Here is a 25148-nt window from a genome sequence, read left to right on the forward strand (position 1 = left end):
CTAAAGAGAAGTAGACAGAGTCGGGATCTATTTTGGTGGTAGAAACAGTAAGACTTGCTGATGGTTGGATGTGATGGAGGAAAATAAAGGAAAGGTAAGATTCAAGAATGACTTTTAGGCTGGAGAATGTGGACGATTGGCCACGCCTTTTATGGAGATGTGGAATTCTGGTAAAGGGATGTGTTGAACGAAGTTCAATTTCAGTTATTTAATTAGAGATGCCTTTAAAATCCAAGTGGAGAGGCCCAGTAGAGAGTTAGGCACGTGAGTTGACAGCACAGTCACGGAAAATTGTCAAGGTTTATCTTGGTTCCATCTCCCCTTTAGCATCACCTTTCTTTTTGGAACTTTCTTCTCATACTCCCAGTGCCTTAAGATGGTGTTTGTGTTGCCCAGGACAATGACATTTCAGTCTTCTAACTCAGGGGCATTTCCTGCTCTGGATTTATTCCTCCCTTTCTGCGTCTTCTCTGTTAACTTCCTTGCTTTATCACAATCCCATAGATCTCTGTTCTATTTTTTCCAAGGTGAGAATTATTAGACCATTTGTTAGTATTATGTGACCAGTTTCTAGGGACTATTTTAGTGGTAACAGAGCTTATGTTTTATAAACACAAGCATTTTCCAGAGAGGAAGAAAGCTCTAATCGTAGAGTATTAGGTGTTTTGGCTTGTCAACGAACGTACTTCGTAGTTAGGGAGAATCTCTGCATTCATACCATGTATACAAAAGACAGTGAATGTACATCTTATTTAATAACAATTACACATACACAGAATGATTAAATGTTTCCTTCACCTCATGCCGAGGTCTTTCCTGTAATACAGATATGTTTTAGACATCATTATTTTATTTATATTTCTTAAAGACTTTAAATAAATTCTGACCAGCAAAAGATTTTTCATTAATCAAGTGAGAAAGAAGATCTAGAGAATGTGAACAGTATGCTACATAGACAAATACAGCCCATTCTTAAAATCCTGTGTAGCGAATTCCTTCATGTTTAATAAAATGTTCATTTGTGTCCAACTTCATGAGTACAGGGACTAGTACTTTGTAATTAGATATTCTGTTTGAAGTATATGGAGAAAATATTGGGAAAAGCGTATTTTCATTTGAAGTTTCTTTCATCTTGTCCTACTGCTTCAGTGACTGAACCATTCTGAAGGCTTTAGATTGGGAGTTATAGACTTCTGTGACTTTTTACCTCCCATAATAGAAAAAAAAATATTTGTTATTGTTAAATCTCCCTCATTTCTGACCTTGAAGAACATCAGATTAATTTATAGTTCACTTTAAAGACAGGATTTTTTTTTCTAACCTGAAAATAGTAGTGTTGTTTTACAAATGACCATTAATACAATTTATGATGCTCACTGTAAAAACTGAGGAAGTAGTGAAAATATAAAGAAGAAAATTTAAAAATCTCTCTTAATTTTAACACTGAGAGGGAAGTACTGTAATGTTAAAATCTTTATGAAATCAGTTTTTTAGCGGGGTCAAATCTCACTGGTTCTCAGAGCTGGACGTTGCCTTGTGCCAAAGCTATACTATGTTATAAGGAGCCCTACTTCTGATCCTCTGCCACTTCCCTTAGAGTTTAATAGTGTTTCTTTAAATTTGATGATTGAACAGAGGGCTGCTATACATAGAGAACATCAGAGAGCAGGTGAAAACTATATTTTAGATTTTTTTCAACACTGAAATAAATTACAAGTTCAAAGGAGTCTAAAATATGTGAATTACAAGGCTTCAGAGACACTCCAGATTATATCTAGAACTAGTGCTCTCAGGCGCTAAGTATAAAGAGGACCCTGCAAGCAGCAAGTTTCCTTTGGCACCTTTGGATAATTTGGAATGACTTTAGTTTGGCTCTCAGTGACTTAGTCACATTAAAAAAATTGATTTTAGATTGAACATTTTGTTTATTTGGTATATTTCTGCTCTCACTTGTCCATGAATATTTAGGTGACTTTCATTAATGTGAAGAAAAGTAGACAATGGGAAATAAAGGATTAATTACATGTAAATTTCACTAAATTTTGAGCTCTTCAAATATAGGTTAGTATTAATTTATGTGGATGAATTTTCCATTTACAGCACTGAACTACATACAATGTGTATGAAATGGAGGGAAGGTAGAAAATATCCCAATGGTAATTTCTAGCCATATATATATATATGTATATATATATATATATGAATTAGTTTGGCAAGTAAGAATCAACAATATTTTTCTTAATGGGAATATCACTGAATAAGCAGTGGATAGAATTTCTTATAGGAAATTACACTCCATTCAAAAATATTCAAGCATGGATATCTTACGCATAGCGAGCTGTCATTATATCTCTCTGGTAACAGACCAGTAATCCAATATGGCCTCTTTTATAATAGAAACTTTGGCAGACCCAGTGAAATTATTCTGTGTCACATTAAGTATGCTTGTGTGGTATAAACAAGAAACATAGTCTATAAGAGCTGATACATTTTGTAATATATTGTTTTTAAAATAGAGAAATTTTCCTTCAAAATTTACAATTTTGGCAAGCAAAATCATTTTTGGCTTTGAAAGTAGAGCAAGAATTATTGAAAGGAAAATACAGTAATTATAAGGATTTTTATCCATTATAAACTTAGACTAAGAAAAAATCAGGTTTTCTGTAAACATAACTGAATTTACTTCAGTGTATTAAGACTGTATTTATTGTATATTAACATTATTAATATTAATAATATTTTGTATTTTGGTTTATTATTTTTTGTTACAGAAGGAACCTTTCATGAAATGTATTTTCAATTTTGAATTAGATTGTAAATTTTTGAAAAATAACTATTTATGAAATATTATGAATTATTTAAAATATGAAATATTAAATAATTCTATCAAAATTAAGTGCATCCGTTTCATTTGCTAGGTCACTCATTCACTTAACAAACAGTTATAGAGTGCCCTGGTGGCACTGCACTTGGGCTTTGTGGATGATACAAAGATACATGAAATGCTTCCTTGCCTTCAAAAAGCTTGCAATATCATGAAAAGATGTGACAGGTGACTTTATGTCCAAAATCCTAACTAGTAAGAAGAAAGGTGTTTTCATGATTTTTTGCTTTGTCACATCAAGTGTGCCAACATAAGCAGTCACTGTTTTTGCTTCATTTGCACAGTGTTGGTCTGGACAGTGTTTATAAAAAATCTGAGTCAATTGACAAAATGAAAACTCTAAACTTTTCAGATAAAAATCTGAGTAATTTGGCTTCTCTTGAAAAATAGGATCATCTGGCAACACTGGGCCCACATTCCCATAAGGTAACAATTGGCTGGAGCTAATCAGCAGCTGCCCCCTATAGATGGGTTGGGCTCTTATTTTTCCCCAGGTCACACTTGTGACCTGTACATGAGGATGGGTCGGTTGCTCTTATTAACTCACTTCCTCTGTTTTGTGTGTGTGTGTGTGTGTGTGTGTGTGTGTGTGTGTGTTTTTAAGATTTTATTTATTTATTTGACAGAGTGAGCACAAGCAGGGGTTAGTGGCAGAGGGAGAGGGAGAAGGTCCCCACTGAGCAGGGAGCCCGATGCAGGGCTCAATCCCAGGACCCCAGGATCATGACCTGAGCAGAAGGCAGACGCCTAACCAACTGAGCCAACCAGGCGCCCCTGTTTTGTTTTGTTTTATAAAAGTCTTAAGAGGAAAGTGAAATTTTCTTATATGCATATTTCTATCCAAGAGGGGAAAACCCAAAGCTAGACTGAGAGGGCCATGTGGTTTTTGTTTTGTATTTTTTTTTTTTAGGTAGTTTATATCTGAGTTCAGTCCACTAATTGGTTCATTTAATAATACTTATTGAGTACCCACCTTGTGCAGGCACGGCTCTAGATGCCAGGAACAAGAAGGTGAATAGGATAGACAACGAACCTCAGGAAACTTACATTCCAGTTTCCTGGCTGGGTCCTATGGGCCTGTGGTTGTGACCCCTGGTTTATATCAATGAGGAAAAGATATCTTCAGTGTTAAAACCTTTAGAAGGATTGAGGAGAATGGGGATTGAGAAGGGGCCAGTAGATTAGCTGATTGGAAATGCTTTTAGAATGCAAGAGAGTTAAGGGCTAAGTGGGTAGTAACAATGCAGATATTAAGATATTCATGTAAGAAGGTTGATGAATAGATGAGAGGGTGATACAATGATGTAGCAAGGTTGGAGGAAGTTTTGTCTATTTTGTAGCAGAGGGAGGATATGCATATGTTTGTAAACCAAGATCAAAGGGGCATTGGGGAGGGAGAGGTTAAAGAGTTGAAAGGACTTTTAACCTTCTAAAATGCAAAATTGACTGTAGAAAGGGATTTGGAACAAAAGAGAAAGAAAGATTACAATACATTCTTTGAAGACAAAAAGCAGTTGGAAGATGTTAGGACCTATGTATTGCTGGGCTGGCTAGTGAGATGTGGGCCATTTGACTTCCGTGGACACCTGAGAGACTTATCACTTGGGGGAACCAGCCTGTGCAGAAACTGGTGAGGGATGTGTGTGTGGGTGTAGTGTACTTTTTTCCTCATACAACCAGACAAAAGGTGAGAGGTTTATTAGACTTATTATTGAGAGAAATTGAGCCAGAGAGCCTCCAGATGCAAGGTAAGCAGGATAGTGAAGGCAGGAAAGAGGCATGGCACCAAAAACAGAGGGATGAAGCAAAATTCTGTACCAAACTGTAGAACCCCCACATACACGCTCTGCTTCTAGAATGCCTGCATCCAGGTGAATACTCTTTACCAAGTGGGACGTAGAAAGATTCTTCTTTGGAGAAACTGAATGTCCTTAGAGAACTAATCTTTCTACATTCACATTTGAGGAACTTGTAGTGAAATCCGCCAGCTGATCATGCTATGCAGTGAAGTTGTTCAGTGACACACTGTGACACATACATGAAGCTTGCAATCAAAGTTCAGTGCTTCATCCTTAATTACATATGGATTATAAAAAACCATCAGAAATTAGAGTGTAGCTTCCAGCATGGAAGAGAGAGGCCAAACTATCAAACAGGAAACACTAACTGGATGAAATGAAGATATTCAAGGATGCAGAGAGAAACAGTAAAAAACCCACCTAATTGATTTTATCAGGGATTTAAAAATATTGCATTCAGGATAATTTTTTAAAAAGAACAAAAGAGAATCCTGGTAATAAGAAAATAACAAAAATTGGTGTTGCATGGATGGATTGGAAAATAAATCAAGGAAATATCCCAGAAAGTAGGATAGTAGAATAGATTGTTAAGGTAGGTGTTAAATGGTTGTCTAAAAAACAAGTTCCTGAAAGAGAGGATAAGGGAAGATTGTATAGAAAATATAATAAAAACTTACAAAATTTGTTTTCAGTACTGTGCAATTCATATTCAAAGATGTGTTCAATACAATGAGTAGAAGCAAAATCCCAGGAAATAGTATTGTCAAATTCCAGAACACTTGAAATAAAGATATGATCCCGAAAGCATGAAGGTGGAGAGTGGGAAAAAGGAAGCAGGAAATTAGAAGAAAGATGGAGACACAAATTACTGCATGTGGGGGTGGAGTGGGGACTTGCTGTGTGGGTTGAGGTTTCCTTTTTAAAAGGAGTTTGGATGCAACTAACTAGTTCAAAATGGTCATTTGGATGTTTATGTTTTGGCATCACCTCTCAACTATACCTGTGCTCACCTTGAGGTTTGTAGGTGGTCCCAAAGAGAAATGGCAGGCATCAAAGCCACATTATTTTGTTATCTATTTATTTGGGTACACAGGAAGGTTTTTGTTTGTTTGTTTATTTTTTAAGTAAGCTCTACACCCAATGTGTGACTCAAACTCACAACCGTGAGATCAAGACTCCCATGCTTCACCAACTGATAAACCAGGTGCCCCCACAAGAGTTTTTATTATAATATTTTTATGTAGTTCAAAAATTACATAAGAAAAATTTTTTGAAATTGTATAGATAACAAAGGGGAACATACAGATACATTTTAGCACATACAGGGTCTTGAGGCTATTTTATATAGTCATTCACTCTGTTGTCTGGTATGGAGAAGGGGGTCAGTTTAATAACATAAAACAAAATGGAAAAAAAACCGTCACTCTGAAGTCCTTCTTACTGGTCAAAGTACTACTTCCACCCTGGTTTCTTGACTGCCCATCCAGCTCTTTTACACATATAAGGTCTTATACTTTTCCAATGAGGATTTGTTATTAATTCAGCCAGATTCATGATCCCAGGGTGGGGATCACCATGTACCCAGGTCCCCCTTCACCAAACTGGGAGAAGGATGGAAGACAAAGTAGAGGTAGGGGGAGCCAGTTCGGATCTTCCCAGGAGATGTGCCTTCTGCCCCATGGTTGTCCCAGGCTGACATTCAGGCTATGGGGCAGAAGGACTTGTCCACACGCCAGTACCGTCCACACGCCAGTACCATCCACACATGGAGACATCACTTCCTTTAGCCGTGGAAGTCCGCTGTTCTGCCAGCCGTTCTTGGTCTGGTTCTGGTTCGGGGAAGCAGCGGTCAAAAGAGACAGTTTGGTAGTTCCTGATTTTGGACTTGGTGTCTTCCGCCATGGTGCGGACTCCTAAAGACTCCCCTGAAGCAGCTCGCCGCTCAGTGTGACTCTCAGCAAAGACACCGGAGTCAGACCGGAAGTGGAATTAGCATTCTGTTTGCTTTTTAATGAACAATCTTACTTAAAGCAGTATAGTAAAAGGGGAGCCTGGGTGGCTCAGGTGGTTAAGCGTCTGCGCTCGGCTCAGGTCATGATCTCAGGGTCCTGGGATCGGGCCCCACATCGTGCTCCCCACTTGGTGGGAGGCCTGCCTCTCCCTCTCCCCCCACCGCTCCCCCTGCCTGTGCCCTCTCGCACCCTCCGTCAAATAAATAAATAAAATATTAAAAAAAAAAAAGCAGTACAGTAATGGTCCTTGTGAAATTTAGTAAGGGTGACTTTATAGAGAAAATTCCATTTTAGAGACTCTATTTTATTGTGATTGGAAAGAAATATCGTGTTACAAAGAACTTCATACCTAGATTTTCTTTCCTCACCATCCTCAGTGTTCTCACAATAATTCTTTGTTTTCCTTCCCCAGTAAGATATTTCCCAGAGGCCTTCCTGATGAGCACGCCATAGCAGCTATGTTTCGAATACGAAGAAGCACCAAAAAGGAACGGTGGTTCCTGTGGCAGGTTTTAAACCAACAGAATATACCACAGGTCAGGAACTGTAGAGTTGTGCTGATTTGTTTTCGCCTATGTGGTTATGCCAGGTGAATCTTGGCACAGTATGCACAAATTTGGAAGCAGATCTAGTATCTGGATTTTCATTTAGAGGAATCATCAACAGGGACATGCAAGTATTCTCATAGGATGATCTTGCTGAGATCTGTAATATGATTCATATTTTGTCTAAAGACACTCAAATGACCCTTCTTTCAAAACTGCTTCATTAACACTAAGTCCACCTCACTAATAACTCCTTTGTCTCCTATCATTCCTGATATGTATTATTTTTAAATAATTCATTCGTTGTTTCATTTGAAAGTCTGTCATGAGTGAAGAGGTGGGATAAAAATATTGATTCCATCAATAAAAAGTTAATGAACACATGCTACATGCGAGTTAGTGACCAAGAGAAGAGATTTTTAAAATTGTAATTCCTTTCTTAGGGAGCATAAGGTCTAAGGGGATGGCATCTAGGAGAACAATATACTAGAGCATAATCGCAGTGTGACAGGTGCAGTGGTAGAGGTAAGCTCAGAGTTGGGTGGGGACTATGGGAGCATAGAAAGGGCAGCTTCCTAAAATGGGGCACAGGGAGAAGGAACCAGGAATACTTGTGCAAGAGATGACACGGGCAGAAAGATGAGCATGCAAGGACTCCAGGTGAGGGGGGAGATGAACCTCAGTATTACTTATTGGCACTTTACATTTGTGTTTATTTCTATACATATCCACTGAGATGTTTTTCATTTCACTGATCTTTTAATCTGTTAATACAGTCACAATTTTATGAAGGAAAGATGAACTGAATTAAGAGTATATCTTTTATGAAAAGACATTTTCTCTGCACCATGCAAATCATCAGAGTTTCAAGAAGTCAATCTCAGTTTCCATGCTAAGAGAAGTGATCCTATTCTTATTCTTTTTAAATTAAGTAACATTTAATTCTTGAATTACTCATACAGAATCATATATATATATATATATATATATATATATATATATATACTTAGATATGCCCATACATATAAATATATACCCTCAGATGTTCTCTCAAGAAAGGAACATGTTACATTCACCAGAATGCCCCATATTTAAAACATTTTTGTAGCTGGATATTTACTGTTCTTTTGTATTAACAAATCTGGTAGACACAGATATCATCTAAAACATTTTACTATAGTGCCTCAATTATACCAACATGTATCTCTAATTTTTTAATTTGTGTGCTTTAGTAATTTTGAACACTGGTTTTAAAACATTTAATGCTAATTTGCATTTTTGCAGGTTTCTATAGTAGTTGATGGTGGAAAGAAAGTGGTGGAATTTATGTTCCGAGCTCCTGAGGGAGATGTGTTGAACTACATTTTTAAAAATCGAGAACTCCGTCCTTTGTTTGATCGTCAATGGCATAAACTTGGCATTGGTATACAATCCCGGGGCATTTCACTCTATATGGATTGTAATTTAATTGCAAGCCAGCATATAGATGAAAAGGACCCTGTGGACCTTCGTGGAAAGACTGTTATCGCTGCACGAGCTTCCGATGGCAAGCCTGTGGACGTGAGTTGTGATGTTGGTTATGAAATAGAACTAGTAAAGTTTCTAAATTAGATACCTTATTAAAACCTTCTTCCTTTAATTACTATGTAATACATTCCCTTCTCAACACTGTTTAAATTAGCCATCAGATGTGTGAAGCATAGCTATGTATTTCCAACTGTATTTTCACATATATTATCTTCTCTCTATTTTCTTCAGCATGTGAATTTAAAAGAACTAGGTCATGCATTAAAAAATAAGATTATTACAATTAAATTCTAGTAAAAATGCATCATATGATACAAAAAGGCAGCTTGAATAAGCTTATATGTTTTGAATAGAAAAGATTGGGAAAAGATGAACTTTAAATTAAATGGTCCCAGATTATCTGATGTTTCCACTCAAGAACAATAGGCTGTTTACTCATCCTCAGAATAGCAGCAGTTTTGTATTGCAGACTATTTCTCAAAAGCCTATAATTGTTTTCAAGATTCTGTTGGACTGAAACATAGCTACTAATTGTGTCAGTAGGTCATTTGGATGAGAACAAATGGCTAGCAATACCTTTCAGATAAAAAGGTCCTTTAAAAATCATATTTGGTGTTCAGGTGATAATAGATTTATTATTGATTTCCCTAGAGAAGAAGGCCTATAATCTTAAAAAAAATCCTAAAATAGTGAGATATCTTTAAATTTCATGACTTCAGACTTTCTTATAGATAGAATGATGAGAAAACCCATAAAAATTACCTGAATGCAGGTCACCAATAGGAATTGCTAATGCATGTTCAGTTTTTTTTTTCAAAAGTACAATTCTGTACAAATACATATTGGGGCAGTGTATTTTTTCTAAATGCCCCTGTGGAAGGAATCATGATAGATAGAAGATTAATAGATGGATAAATATAGTATATGTATAAATATATATTCAATAAAATATTTTTAAACTATCTTCTCTTAGAAACAATGAACAAATCAGTGAGAATGCCATAACTAGGGCTCAGTGATGATCAGCAAAATAGGCCAGAGTAGGAAAAACCAATCATGGAGGCAAGACATCATGGCACTGTGGAGAGTGAGCTGGTTTGGGAATCAGACAGACGGGGTTGTAAATCTTAGCTCATCTACTTAACTATAATTATCTGCTAATTTATCTTGTTAGCTGTTAATTTATCTGAGTCTCAGTATCCTCAGTTAAAAAGTAGTGTTGGTAGAGTTACCTAGTTACAGTTGTATAGAGCATGTGCAGTAATGCCTAGTATGTGGTTAGTTCCCTGTATATTCATTTATTTATTCAGGACCAAACACTCCGTCAACCTTGGCCTGAGAGAATGGAAAAAAAAAAATCCTGTTTGTCTTAGAGGTCTTGAAGGCTAATGGAAGGATCAAAGTCTATATCGGTAAATGGAGTCTGCCAATAATAACAGTATTAATTATAACACAACAATACTAGACAGACCTTTCAGAAAGTTCTCTCCAAAGGCAAGGGAAGACGTGGAGACCAACAGTTAGAACATCAAAGATGTAACTTTCAGCAGTAGGTGGAGTGTAGGTAGATAGGGAGTCAATTCAAGGAATTCTAACAACAGTATGGGAAAGTGGCACCTGCTACAAGTACTAAAGTTTGGGACTGGAGTTTGGGATTGGAACCTCTTATAAGACTAGTGAGAGCAAAGTGGGCTCTCTTTCAAGGACTGAAAGAACTAAGCACATACTGAAATAAATTCAGAACCTTTGTGGGGAGATGGCAGTGAGAGAGGAATTACTTATTGCAAGAGCAGGGTTCAGGCTCAGAGCTCACCCTCTGAAGGCTGAGGGTTGTGTCCTGTGTCTCATTAACTTCTCACCCAAGAAAAGAATTGAACCCAGAACCTGGGGCTGAAAAATATCAGGCATGTCCTCTAAAAAGACACAATGTAAAAATTATAGTGTTACAATCATTTCATAGTTTAGTGAGGTATCTTACTTTATTTGAGGGTAAAATTAAAGCCATAACCAAAATGAGGAGACAGAGGAATATGTTCCAAATGAAAGAACAGCACAAGATGACAGCAAGAGACCTAAATGAAATAGAGATAAGTAATATGCCTGATAAAGAATTTGAAGTAATGGTGATAAAGATAAAGATACTCACTGGACTTGAGAAAAGAGTGGAAAACCTCACTGAGACCCTTAACAAAGAGATAGAAAACATAAAAAAGAATGAATCAGAGATGAAGAGCTCAATAACTTAAATTAAAAATACATTAGATGGAATAAACTCTAACTAGAGGAAGTAAAAGAAAGGATCAGTGACCTAGAGGACAGAGTAATAGAAAGCAATCAAACTGAACAGGACTTAGGGAACTCAGAAACATCATCAAGCATAATGATATTTACATTATAGGGATTCCAGAAGGGGGAGAGAAAAGGGGACAAGAAATTTATTTGAAGAAATAATAGCTGAAAATTTCCTGAATCTGGGGAAAGAAACAGAAATCCAGATCAAGGAGACACAGAGAGCGCCCAGCAAAATCAACCCAAGGAGGTCCACACCAAGACACATCATAATTAAAATCATAATTAAAATGGCAAAATTAGTGATAATGAGAGAATTTTAAAAGCAGCAAGAGAAAATAGTTACATACAAGGGAAACCCCATAAGGCTGTCAGCTGATTTTTCAGCAGAAACTTTGCAGGCTAGAAGAGAGTGGCATCATTATATATATATATATTCAAAGTGTGGAAAGAAAACCCTGCAGCCAAGAATATGCTATCGAGCAAGGCTATCATTCAGACTAGAAGGAGAGATAAAGAGTTTCCTAAACAAACAAAAGGTAAAGGAATTCATGACCACAAAACCAGCCCTATAAGAGAGAATGAATGGAAAGGAAAGAGCATAAGTAGGAGCAGGAAAAGGAGAAAACACAAAAGCAGTAAAATCAATTATATCTATGAAAATCAGTCAAGGGATTCACAAAATAAAAAGATGTAAAGTATAACACCATATACCTAAAAAGTGAGGGAGAAAAGAGTAAAGAATGGGTTCAAACATAAACAACCATCAACTTAATATAGATTGTTATATGCATAATATGTTATATACAAACCTAATAGTAACCACAAACCACAAATCAAAAACCACTAATAGATATGCAAAAAATAAAGAGAAAGGAATCCATGTATATCACTAAAGAAAGCCAGCAAACTGAGAGAGAATAAAGAAAGAGAAGAAAGGAACAGAGAACTACAAAAACAATCATAAAACAAGTTACAAAATGCAGATAAAGACATTACAAAAGAAGAGATCAAGGTAATGCTCATTTCAGACCTAAAGACACGTGCATATTGAAAGTGGGAAGGAATGGAAAAGCATTTATCATGCAAACAGAAGTGAAAAAAAAGATAGCAATATTTATATCAGACAAATTAGATTTTAAAACAAAGAATGTAACAAGAGACAAAGAAGGACACTATATAATTATAAAAGGAACAATCCAACAAGAAGATATAGCAACTGTAAATATTTATGTACCCAATTATGGGAGATCCCAAATACATAAAGCAGCTCATCACAAATATAAAGGAAGTAATTGCTAGTAATACAATAATAATAGGGAATGTTAATGCCCCACTTTCTGTTTGGATGAGTAGATCATCCAAACAGAAAATTAACAAGGCTTTGAATGACACATTGGACCTGATAAATCTAATAGATATATTCAGAACATTCCATCCTAAAATAGCAGAATACACATTCTTTTCAAGTGCACATGGAACATTCTCCAAAATAGATCACATATTAGGCCACAAAACAAATCTCAGCAAATTAAAAAAGATCAAAATCATACCATACATCTTTTCCTACCACAGTGCTATGAAACTAGAAATCAACCACAAGAAAAAATGTGGAAAAACACAAATACATGAAGGTTAAATAACATGCTACTGAAAATGAATGGGTCAACCAAAAAGTCAAAGAGGAAATTAAAAAATACATGGAGACAAATGAAAATGAAAACACAACAGTCTAAAATCTTTGCAATGCAGCAAAGCAGTTCTAAGAGGGAAGTTTATAGCAGTGCAGGCCTATCTCAAGAAGCAAGAGAAATCCCAAATAAACAACTGAATCTTACACCTAAAGGATCTAGAAAAAGAACAAACAAAACAAAAAGCAGCAAAAGGAAGAAAATAATAAATATTAGAGCAGAAATACATGAAATAGAAACTAAAAAAAAAAAAAAATAGAACAGATCAATGAAACCAGGAGCTAGTTCTTGGAAAAGAGCAACAGAATTGATAAACTTCTAGCCACACTCATAAAAAAGAGAGAGACAGAGAGAGAGAGAGAGAAGACTCAAATAAACAAAATCAAATGAAAAAGGAGAAATAAAAACTGATAGCACAGAAATACAAACGATTTTAAGAGAATATTATGAAGAATCATATGCCACAAATTGGACAACCTGGAAGAAATCAATAAATTCCTAGAAACCTATAACTCCCAAAACTGAAGCAGGAATAGAATATTTGAATAGACCAGTTACCAGCAATGAAATTGAAACAGTTATCAAGAAACTCCCCCCCAAAAGTCCAGGCCCAGACTGCTTCACAGGTGAATTCTACCAAGCATTTAAAGAGTTAATACTGTCTCTTCTCTAACTATGGCAAGAAACAAGAGGAAAGAAATCTTCCAAATTCATTCTATGAGAGCAGTACCCTAAAACCAAAAGCAGATAAAGACTTTACAAAAGAAGAGATCAAGCTAATGCTGGCCTTAGAGAACAAGTTTGGAAGTTTTCCTTCCATTTCTATTTTTTGAAACAGCTTCAGTAGAATAGGTATTATTTCTTATTTAAATGTTTGGTAGAATTCCCCAGGGAAGCCATCTGGCCCTGGACTCTTGTTTTTTGGGAGGTTTTTGATTACTGCTTCAATTTCCTTGCTTGTTATTGGTCTGTTCAGATTTTCTACCTCTTCCTATTTCAGTCTTGATAGTTTATAAGTTTCCAGAAATGGACCATCAACTCTATAGTCAACTACTCTTTGACAAAGCAGGAAAGAATATCCAATGGAAAAAAGACAGTCTCTTCAATAAATGATGCTGGGAAAATTGGACAGCCACATGCAGAAGAATGAAACTCGACCATTCTCTTACACCAAACAAAAAGATAAACTCAAAATGGATGAAAGACCTAAATGTGAGACAGGAATCCATCAAAATCCTAGAGGAGAACACAGGCAGTAACCTCTTCGACCTCAGCCAAAGCAAGTTCTTGCAAGACACATCTCTAATGGTAAGGGAAACAAGAGCAAAAATAAACTATTGGGACTTCATCAAAATAAGAAGCTTCTGCACAGCAAAGGAACAGTCAACAAAACTGAAAGGCAACCTATGGAATGGGAGAAGATATTTGCAAATGACATAACAGATAAAGGGCCAGTTATCCAAGATCTATAAAGAACTTATCAAACTCAACACTCAAAAAACAAATAATCCAATCAAGAAATGGGCAGAAGACATGAGCAGACACTTCTCCAAAGAATACATCCAAATGGCCAACAGACACATGAAAAAATGCTCCACATCACTTGCCATCAGGGAAATATAAATCAAAACCACAATGAGATACCACCTTACACCAGCTAGAACGACTAAAACTAACAAGACAGGGAACAACAAATGTTGGCGAAGATATGAAGAAAGGGGAACCCTCTTACACTGTTGGTGGGAATGCAAGCTGATACAGCCACTCTAGGAACAGTATGGAGGTTCCTCAAGACATTAAAAACAGAGCTACCCCTTGACCCAGGAATTGCACTACTGGATATTTACCCCAAAGATACAGATACAGTGAAAAGAAGGGGCACATGCATCCCAATGTTTATAGCAGCAGTGTCCACAATAGCCAAACTGTGGAAGGAGCCAAGATGCCCTTCAACAGATGAATGGATAAAGAAGATGTGGTTCATATATACAATGGAATATTACTCAGCCATCAGAAAGGATGAATACCCAACTTTTACATCAACATGGATGGGACTGGAGGAGATTATGCTAAGTGAAATAAGTCAAGCAGAGAAAGACAATTATCATCTGGTTTCACTCATATGTGGAATATAAGGAATAGCATGGAAGATCATAGGGGAAGGGAGGGAAAACTGAGTGGGAAGAAATCAGAGAGGGAAATAAACTGAGGGTTGCAGAAAGGGAGGTGGGGGGGATGGGGTAAATGGGTGATAGGCATTAAGGAGGGCACATGATGTGATGAGCACTGGGTGTTATATGCAACTAATGAATCATTGAACACTACATCAAAAACTAATGATGTACATATGTTGGCTAATTGAATTTAAATTTAAAAAATTAAAAAAAAGAACTACAGGCCAATATCTCTGATGAACATAAATAGAAAAATCCTCAAAATCATTCACCACAATCAAGTGGGATTTATACCTGGGATGCAAGGTGTTTCAATATTTGCAAATCAATCAATGTGATACATCACATCAACAATAGAAAGGATAAAAAACTTATGATAATTTTAATAGATGCAGAAAAAGCATTTGGTAAAGTACAACATCCATTCATGATAAAAACCCTCAACAAAGTAGGTTTAGAAGGAACATACCTCAACATAATAAAGGCCATATATGACAAACCCACCTTGTACTTCATGCTTAATGGTGAAAAATTGAGAGCTTTTCCTCTAATATCAGGAACAACACAAAGCTGTCTAGTCTTACCACTTTTATCAACATAGTTCTGGAAGTCCTAGCTACAGTAATCAGACAAGAAGAAAGAATAAAAGGCATTCAAATTGGTAAGGAACAAGTAAAACATTCACTATTTGCAGATGACATGATACCCTATATAGAAAACCCCAACCACTCCACCAAGAATCTGCTAGAACTGATAAATGAATTCAGTATGGTTACAGGATACAAAATCAAGATACAGAAATCCGTTGCATTTCTGTATGTAAATAATGAAGTAGCCGACAGAGAAATTAAAAAAACAATCCCATTTACAATTGCACCAAAATAATAAAATTCCTAGGAATCAAGCAAGAAGGTGAAAGACCTGAACTCTGAAAACTATAAAACACTGATGAAAGAAATTGAAGATGATCCAAACGAATGGAAAGATATTCCATGGTCATGGATTGGGAGAAGACATATTTTTAATTCCATACTACCGAAAGCAATCTGCAGATTTAATGCAATCCCTGTCAAAATACCAATAACATTTTTAACAGAACTAGAACAAATAATCCTAAAATTTGTGTGGAAACACAAAAGTCCCTGAATACTCAAAACAATCTTGAAAAAGAAGAACAAAACTGGAGGTTATCACAATCCCAGGTTTCAAGATATACTACAAAGCCGTAGTAATAAAAAAAAGTTTGGTACTGGCACAAAAATAGAGACATAGGTCAATAGACTAGAATAAAAAGCCCAGAAATAAACCCACAATTATATGGTCAATTAATCTTCAACAAAGAGGCAAGAATATGCAATGGGAAAAAGGCAACCTCTTCAACAAATGGTGTTGGGAAAACTGGCCAACCACAGGCAAAAGAATGAAATTGAACCACTTTCTTAAACCATACATAAAAATAAACTAAAAATGGATTAGGATTTAAATGTGAGACCTGAAACAATAAAAATCCTAGAAGAGACCACAGGCAGTAATTTCTTCTTCTGGAGCAACTTTTTTCTAGAGAGGCCTTCTGAGGCAAGAGAAACAGAAGCAAAAATAAACTATTGTGATTTCATTTATTAAAAAAAAGCTTTTGCACAACAAAGGAAACCATCAACAAAACTCAAAGACAGCCTACTGAATGGGAGTAGATATTTGCAAATGACATATCTGATAAAGGGTTAGTATCCAAAATACATAAATAACTTATCAGACTCAACACCCAAAAAACAAATAATCCAATTTAAAAAAATGGGCAGAAGATACGAACAGATATTTCTCCAAAGAAGACATACAGATGGCCAACAGACACATGAAAAGTTGCTCAACATCACTCATCATCAGGGAAATGCAAATCAAAACGACAAGGTGATATCACTTCACGCCTGTCAGAATCACTAAATTAAAAAACACAAGAAACCACATGTGTTGGTGAGGATGCCAAGAAAAAGGAACCCTTGTACACTGTTGGTGGAAATGCAAACTCATGCAGCCACTGAGGAAAACAGTATGGAGGTTCTTTAAAAAATTAAGGGAACTAATATATATGTATATAACTAATATATAATATATATAATTATTTTATAATATATAACATATATTATAAATTATATTTATATGTAATATACATATATTATATAGGAACCATATATATAATGAAATATTACTCAGCCATAAAAAAGAATGAAATCTTGGCATTCACTACAACATGGATGGATCTAGAGAGTATAATGCCAAGTGAAATAAGCCAGTCAGAGGAAGACAAATACCATATGATCTCACTCATATGTAAAATTTAAGAAACAAAACAATAAAGGAAAAAAGAGACAAACTAAGAAACAGACTCTTAACTATAGAAAAGAAATTGATAGTTATCAGAGGGGTGGTGGGTGGGTGATAAGTGAAATAGGTGAAGGGCATTAATAGTACATTTATCACGATGAACATTGAGTAAAGTATAGAATTGTTGAATTACTATATTGTACATCTGAAACTAATACAACACTGTATGTTAACTATACTAGAATTAAAATGTAAAAAACTAAATGAAAAAAAGACAAAACTTAAAAAAATTAAAGCAATATTATGATGCAGCTTATTTATGAGATAGTGTTTCAGTTAAGCAAATAAAATACATATTTTATTCTATAAAGATTCTTGGTCCTACTAAAAGTTTAAGTAGACTAATTTTTCATCATCTCCATGCAAGCTCTATGATTCATAAGATCTGTTGTAATGCGAAAATGTTTTATTTACTCTGGATGTATGTTATTGAAAAAAATTCTAATAATTTATTTTATGTATACTACCTAGTTACTTTTGTGAGAAAGAAATAGGTGACAAAACTGTATAAAGGATTTTTTTTTTAACAAATTCTGTGTGACAAGAGCCAGTATAGACTTGGCCCTAAACATTGTCCTCATAAAGCACTGTGTCAGTGAAGGATTCCAGAGTAACTAATGAATAAGAAAGCATCATTAAACTAGGATTGTAGTTTCAATGTCATGGTACTTGATTAGTTGCTAATCCATCAAAAATTGATCATCTATCTTCAGTTAACTAAAATAATTCATATAAAGGGCCTAGTACAATGGATGGTACATAATCAAATTTTAATATTTACTGACTATTTTGGTAACAATGATAATGTTAAATTAGTTTTTGTTAAGAAGAATATTCATTAATTGGAGTCCCCATTCTTCATTCTATATAATGGATATGTTACTACATGGTGTTTCATTCAACTATGTAAGATAGTGTATTTAAATTTTATAAACAAAAGTTAATTTCAATACCTTGCAAAAAGTTATAGAAAATAAATAAGTTTCATTTTCTCTCAGAATTTTGCATTGGCTGCAAATCTTAGGCTGCTCATGAATTCAGAAGATGTCTGGATTTCTTAACACTTTCTATGAGCTGAATTGATTTTGTTCATCTCAGTACACTGTAGAGTAATAGTTACAGCCTTTTTTTTTTTGCCTTTTTTGCTTTTTTTGGTGTTGGGTAGAGTTTTAGAACTCACTGAAGATATCTGCTTTCCATTATGGTAGGATTAATTATTGTAATACAACAGTTGGATCTTTCTATAGAACATACTTATTGACATCAAAGTAATACGTAATCTCGCTCTGTAATACTGGGAGACAGAGGAAGAGGTGGAGAGAGGCAAAGAGAGAAGGGCAGGCAGGAGGAGGAGAGGAGAGAGGGAAGAGTTTGTTCCTGACCTATGTGATATGTGACATCATTGTACGATGAATTATTAATTAAATTATTAAATTTGCAACCACAAAGTAACTTAAAATAGACAAGTTACACATCTATCCTATTTAATTTTTTTCAGTGGTCTGGAGTATTTATTTCTCACATGGTTGCTTAATCTTGCATTTAACAGCATGATTGTACTTTTTTGAATCACTTTTTATTTCACGTCCAATGCCAAAAAAATATGAATCTGCTAAGCAAATAGAAGGAATTCATTATTTTTGTAAAAAGATTGTGAGTATTGCTCAGGGTTATCCCAATATAGTATAAAATCCATAGATATCAGACAGAATCCATGAAATATAGATGAAAACTAAATACTATTTTTTTCCTCTTATTGAGAAGTGAGCATCTGTTTCAGTGCCTCAAATAAGAGCTCTGGAACTACTGGGAAAGCCTTTTCCATCGTGTGTTCATACCTTTGACTTTACTTTTTCTCCACAATTTTTTACTTTGAAATATTTCTCATATGTGGGCATACTTTCTTACAATGTGTAACAATACCTCTCTTTAATTAAATACTTCTTTTTTTGTATGAAATAAGTAGCAAAGATTTGCAGTTGCTTTCATTACCTGATTTCCTTTATCTAGAGATCTATCTCAATAATTTAATCCATGTCTCTTTTTCAAATGGTCCATAAAATCATGAATCCTAAATTAAATAAAAACATTAAAATTATCTACCAATAATTTATTTGTATTAGCTTCTTTTATCTTTCCAGTTAAATTACCACAGTTCTTAAGTGCCTAAATGTGACTTTCAAGAAAACTAATGATGTGTCTTATTACTACTTTTTTAATAGATTGAACTTCACCAATTTAAAATCTACTGTAACTCAAACTTCCTAGCTCAAGAAACATGTTGCGAAATATCAGATACTAAGGTAAGTTAATTTTTTTGGCTTGTGAAGAATATAGAATGCCAGTTGCCTAGTCTGTAGAGTGCACATGTAGGACAGCACTGAATACCTTCTGTGAACCCGGTGAGTAATTTTTTCCAAGTAAGAGACCCCTCATAGCACTCTCACATAGTTTCTTTACACAATTTGAATCCCAGTGTTTTGTGTTGAACTTTGGGAATGGTATGTCCTCACTTTGGACTCAACATAAATAAGAGAGAATTTATGACTTTCTCCCTGAACTGTGTTCTGACAGTAGCATCATTATTTTCCAGGGGCAGAGATTTTTAAATCTGTGATCATACCTTATTCTTACTCATTTTCTTCTTCTAGCCTGTCATCCATCCTGGACAGTTTTCTTTTGTGATAGATTTTTTTAAAACATTTTATTTATTTGAGAGAGAGAGAGAGAGAATGCACAGAGGGGAGGGGCAGAAGGAGAGGGACAAGCAGGCTCTGCACTGAGCAGGGAGCCCCATGCGGAGCTTGATCCCAGGACCCTGGGATCATGACCTGAGCCGAAGGCAGACATTTAACCGACTGAGCCACCCAGTCACCCTCTGATAGACTTTTCATCTTCCTTTTCCCTGTTACTGACCTGGTCCACCTTTATCTCATGCCTAGATTGTTGCATTATCATGTCAACTGCTTTGCCTATCTCTAGACCTTTTCCTTTCCAGCATAACCAGAGTAAGTCTCTGAATCATTGCTTTGTATATGCATTTACTTTTTCTCACTAAACATTAATTATTCAAAAACATTGATCTTCTAGACATTGTGCTAAAAAACAAGGCAATAACAGACATGAATAAGGCACATTCCCTGCCCTCTATTCATCTCTTCCTCAAAGCCTTTGGCCATTCCCTTTTGGCAACAAAACATAAACTCAATTACTTAGCCTCCATTCTTAATATTCCCAACCTAACTGTACAATTGTTGCTTTCTTATACCAATCTTCCATTTAAAAAAATTCAGTACTTTTCCTATCTCTCATTATAATGGTCATATGTGCTATCTTATATTATTAAATTTAGTTGTATTTGTTTTTAATTTATTCAACTGCATTTTAAACTCATTGAGGGGAGTTATACTTTCATGCTCTTCTTTTTAATTCCTAGTGCTTTGTTTGTAGAAGATAGTCAAAACATTGTTTCTTGACTTGTTGACTTATCAACTATTAAAGGAGGCAGATGGTACAAAAAGGTGTTTAAAAGGGACTAACTCAATAAAATCTTATAGAAAAAACATATGAAAAGTAAAAGGTGAAAACATTTTTGTTTGCATTTTAGATTTCCCAGAAGTTTTATACTTGCCATCCAATATGAAAATTTTATTGCTAGTTTAGTAATTCAAAAATATTTTTAACTTCTGTCACTCACTGTGGGTAGTAGAATAATAAGGTGACTGATTCAAAGCATAGCTAAGTTTCTCAAAATTATTTGTTTTGCTTATGTAAAAGTTGGTTTTATAAAGCATATCGCCAACCCAGTTTATGGCTCTCATTCCAAGTAAAATGAAAGCCAGCCAAATATTTTTCTATAAATATCTAAAAAGATAATTTATAATGTCAATCTAGACTTGAAATACCTAGACTTCCTGGAGCCACGTATTTAAATTTTGAAGATGTTAATTCTCCAAAAGTTTTTTTTTTAATTAATTATTCCCTTAGGATGTAAGAGCTCTTAAACTAATAATTTTTCCTGGTTGAAAAGTAACATAACAATGTTTTGATATATCTAAATACTGTATTTTTGACCAGTACTTTTTACTCTGTATCATCACATAATAGACATTTTTAATTCAAGTTATGAGAAAATCGTTTAAGGAAGTATAGGTGATGGATTTGATGGAGTGGTTTGATTATTAAAAGCAATAACATAGCCTCACAAATCATGGAAGAAAAATTAATCATATCTTAAAAAGATTATTTAGGAGTAAAATTGTGGAAAATACGGTAGGAATTCATCTTTGACTAAGGAAAAAATAACAAAAGCCTGCTTATTTTCCTGCTGATAATTATTTGAAGGGACATCACCATTCTGTTAATGAGTGGCGGAAAATAGAAACATGCTACATTTTACAAATGGAAGTGTATAGCTTGAAAGATAAATAATTATATGAAAACCATTTAAGTGCATCTGTTATAATTCTGACACAAACTTTTTTTTTGAAAAATGTGTTGAATTCAGAAAATTTTAATGTGCTTGTTTAAAAATGTAACTTTATCCTAGAATTTCAAATTAGACATGTTTCTTGTAGTTAATACTTTATAGCATGGTCAAGGGTGAAATTTATTCAAGATCATGTGTAAATATACTTCTGTTCTTCTATTAATTAGATTTTCTATTTCTGTAAAGTTTCATGACTACAGACATAGACAGAAGAAGAAAATCAGCAACATTTGTTGAAAATAAATGAGAAATGTGATTAAAATTTGTAGGGCCAATTAACTAAATATGCATCAAATCAAAACCAGAGGTTTTATGAAGGGAAGAGTTCTTACTTTGTACATTTTTATGTTCCCTTTAGGCACTTTTTGGAGAGTGTGGAAAGTTTTATAGTGAATCCTGAGACATACTTTTTTAAAGTCATTTAAATCCCCAATTTAATATAGTAAATTAGTTATCCAGACCAAAATTATGAACTCAAATTCGGTCTTGGTCATCTAAGTGGTAACTGGTAGAGCCGGAAGTCGCTGGAAAATCATATCAAATCATATGAGATAAATGGACTATTCTGTTGATAATCACATTTCATTCTAATATGACTTTTAGACTTGTGGACTTGGAAATTTACTAAGATAACAGAATAGCTAATTATTAAATCTGGAGAGAGTAAATGTGATAGACCTAGGGTGGACACAGAAAACTAGTCCCAGTGTTTCTTCTGGGTGTTATTTTTCTTACAGTTTTTGTTGTTTTCACAAGCATTAGAGTGCTACCCATTTTTTTCAAAAGAATTTTTTGTTTTAAAAAACAGTCAGTTAAGTGTCTGCCTTGGGCTCAGGTCATGATCCCAGGGTCCTGGGATTGAGCCCCACATCGAGCTCCCTGCTTGGCGGGGAGCATACTTCTCCCTCTCCCTCTTCTGCTTCCCCTGCTTGTGCTCTCTCTCTCTCTCTCTCTGTCAAATAAATAAATAAAATCTTTTTTAAAAAAAAATTATGTATGTTTATTATAGAAAACTTGGAAAATACAGCCAAATTCAAAGAAGGAAGTAATTATCAATGGTAGTCTCACCATAATAAATAACCGCTGACAATCTTTCAGTTTTGTATCCTGACAATACTTTTCCAAGCCTATATGATTTGTAGCATACAAAGTAATGTCTGAACTCTTTCCCCTAAATTGAAAATTCAGAGTTATGAAATTGTAAGTTTATAAAATTACAAATTCACAGTTACAGACTGTGGTGAGGAGCCTGGTAAATGATGTGGAGAGGAAGGGATGTATTTATTTATCCTCCCCATCTGGATTTATTTTTGAGAGAAAAAAAGTTCATTGCTTTGTAACTAAGTTTCACTTCATGTTATCCCACATGTTCTGAACCCACTGCTTAAGTATAAAATTCACCACTTGGTGAATTTTTGGTTTTGATTTGATAGTCTTTTACAATGGAGACATTTTAATAACTTTAAAGGACAATGGACTTTAAAGACCAAGACTAGTATATACTTTAATTAAATCTATACCATCGTAGAGTGTAAAAAGAATTTATTTTCTACTTTTACAAGACTTTACAATCATCTTGGAGTAAACGATGTTCTAAAAGTTCACGTTACTTGCTTTTATTTTAAAATTTTGTTCCACAAACACGTACACAGATGTAATATGTATAACTATTTTATTGTAACAAGACAGTTATTGTTTGATATTACTGTACTCATCATAAAGTCATTTATAATAGCTTTAGACTTCCTCAACAAACCAACATTTTAGCACATTTTTAACATGTTGTCAGTGTAATAAAACACATCGGGGGCCTAGTGAAAGAGCAAAGGCATTACAAACTTTCACATACTAGTGCCAACTTCTGTCTCATTAGAAGGCAGTTCTTACAGGCAAGTTGAGTCATCCCTAGTTTGGTGGGAGCCAGTATTCAGGATGTTAGAATGTTTGGAATTGACCCTAATCATTTTTCTGGGTTTTAGTGTCCAGAGCAGAATGGCTATGGAAGTACTGCGTCATCATTGTTACCTGCTCACACCAGCAAAATGTCTGCCTATCTCCCAGCAAAGCAGGAACTTCAAGACCGGTGCCAGTGCATTCCAAACAAGGTTTGCTAGTTTCAATCTATGCCCACTGAAAAGCCACTACACAAAGTGAGCCAAGCCCCTTGGATGTGGCCCTGGTGCACAGAATGTGTCTTGACCTTTAGGGCTATTTGAATCAAATACATAAGCCACTCCATCACTGGGGTAGATTAAGAGAAGGGAAGTGGGAGTAGGATTTCCTGGATTTTTTTTCTGGATGGTTCTAAAGCCATCAGACTTTCTTTCCAGGCTGTGAAATATAATGGATAGAAAGTAAAGGGGAGACCCACCTATACAACAGATAAATATCGAGTACTTAGCATGTGCTGGGAATACGCTTCCGTTCTGGGAATTCACAGTTGAAGAAAACAATGCCTGCTCTTTAACACATACACAAAGATACTCTATATAATATTTCTTTGTTGTGTACTGATACTGTAGGAAATAGGCAGAAAATATTACTTAAAGAATTTGCTTCACTTGTACCAGTATGGTCCCCTGGTCAGGAAGAGTGGTCCCATGGACCTATATAAACTTCTTTTATGAATGTTAATGGCAGTCATGAGGCTGTGCTACAAGGAGGCTTAGTGATTTCTTGATGGTGGTTTTCCTCTATGCCCATACCTGAGGAAAGGAAAGAGGGAAAGAAAAAACTAGCCCTGGTTCCTAGAGCAGAATGTTCCTTAGTACCGCAACTTACTACATGCCCTTAGAGACAACACATTCAGCTACCACTTTACTCCTGGCCGGACGAGTAGATATAGGGGTGAGGTAAAAGTTTAGAGGAACATTACTTTTCTTCTAGCAACCAATACTATATCATAAGCTCCATGAGAAAGGCAAGTACAAGGTGCTGGGGGCATAGAGGAGCATCATGTGTCCCATTCCATGGAAAGTCTCATGGAGGAGATGGTATTTGGAAGAGGGAGAGTACTGAACCTCCTGAGCAAGGGAAGGGCATTATAGCAGAGGGAGCAACATCAGCTCAGAGGAGAGTAAAGCTTTATCCTACTATTATCACCTTCATATTTATAAACTTTAGCTCAATGTGACAGAATGTTTGATAACACAGAATTCATTTTTGTTCAGGGAGAAGCAGGATTGCCAGGAACTCCAGGCTCACCTGGTCAGAAAGGGGATAAAGGAGAACAGGTAAGATACTTCAAAACACTGTCAGGATGAAAGTGGATTTGTTCAAAAGTGACTAAAAAATGCATCCATTTATGCTAAGCGAAATAAGTCAATCAGAGAAAGACATGTATCATATGATCTCAT

General features: G+C 35.2%; 1 protein-coding gene across 1 annotated transcript in view; it reads left to right on the forward strand.

Annotated features, from left to right (window-relative positions):
- Positions 1-25148, forward strand: part of COL19A1 (collagen type XIX alpha 1 chain) — a 321531-nt gene that overhangs the window by 36629 nt on the left and 259754 nt on the right. The window contains exons 6-10 of the mRNA XM_073905265.1: positions 7108-7231; positions 8525-8800; positions 19526-19610; positions 23779-23897; positions 24963-25025. Coding sequence (XP_073761366.1) covers positions 7108-7231; positions 8525-8800; positions 19526-19610; positions 23779-23897; positions 24963-25025 — 667 coding nt within the window. The remainder of the gene's footprint in view (positions 1-7107; positions 7232-8524; positions 8801-19525; positions 19611-23778; positions 23898-24962; positions 25026-25148) is intronic.

Source organism: Callorhinus ursinus, unplaced genomic scaffold (assembly GCF_003265705.2).
Source record: "Callorhinus ursinus isolate GAN/ISIS: 27379988/994484 unplaced genomic scaffold, GSC_fseal_2.0 scaffold22, whole genome shotgun sequence".
Classification (NCBI taxonomy): domain Eukaryota; kingdom Metazoa; phylum Chordata; class Mammalia; order Carnivora; family Otariidae; genus Callorhinus; species Callorhinus ursinus.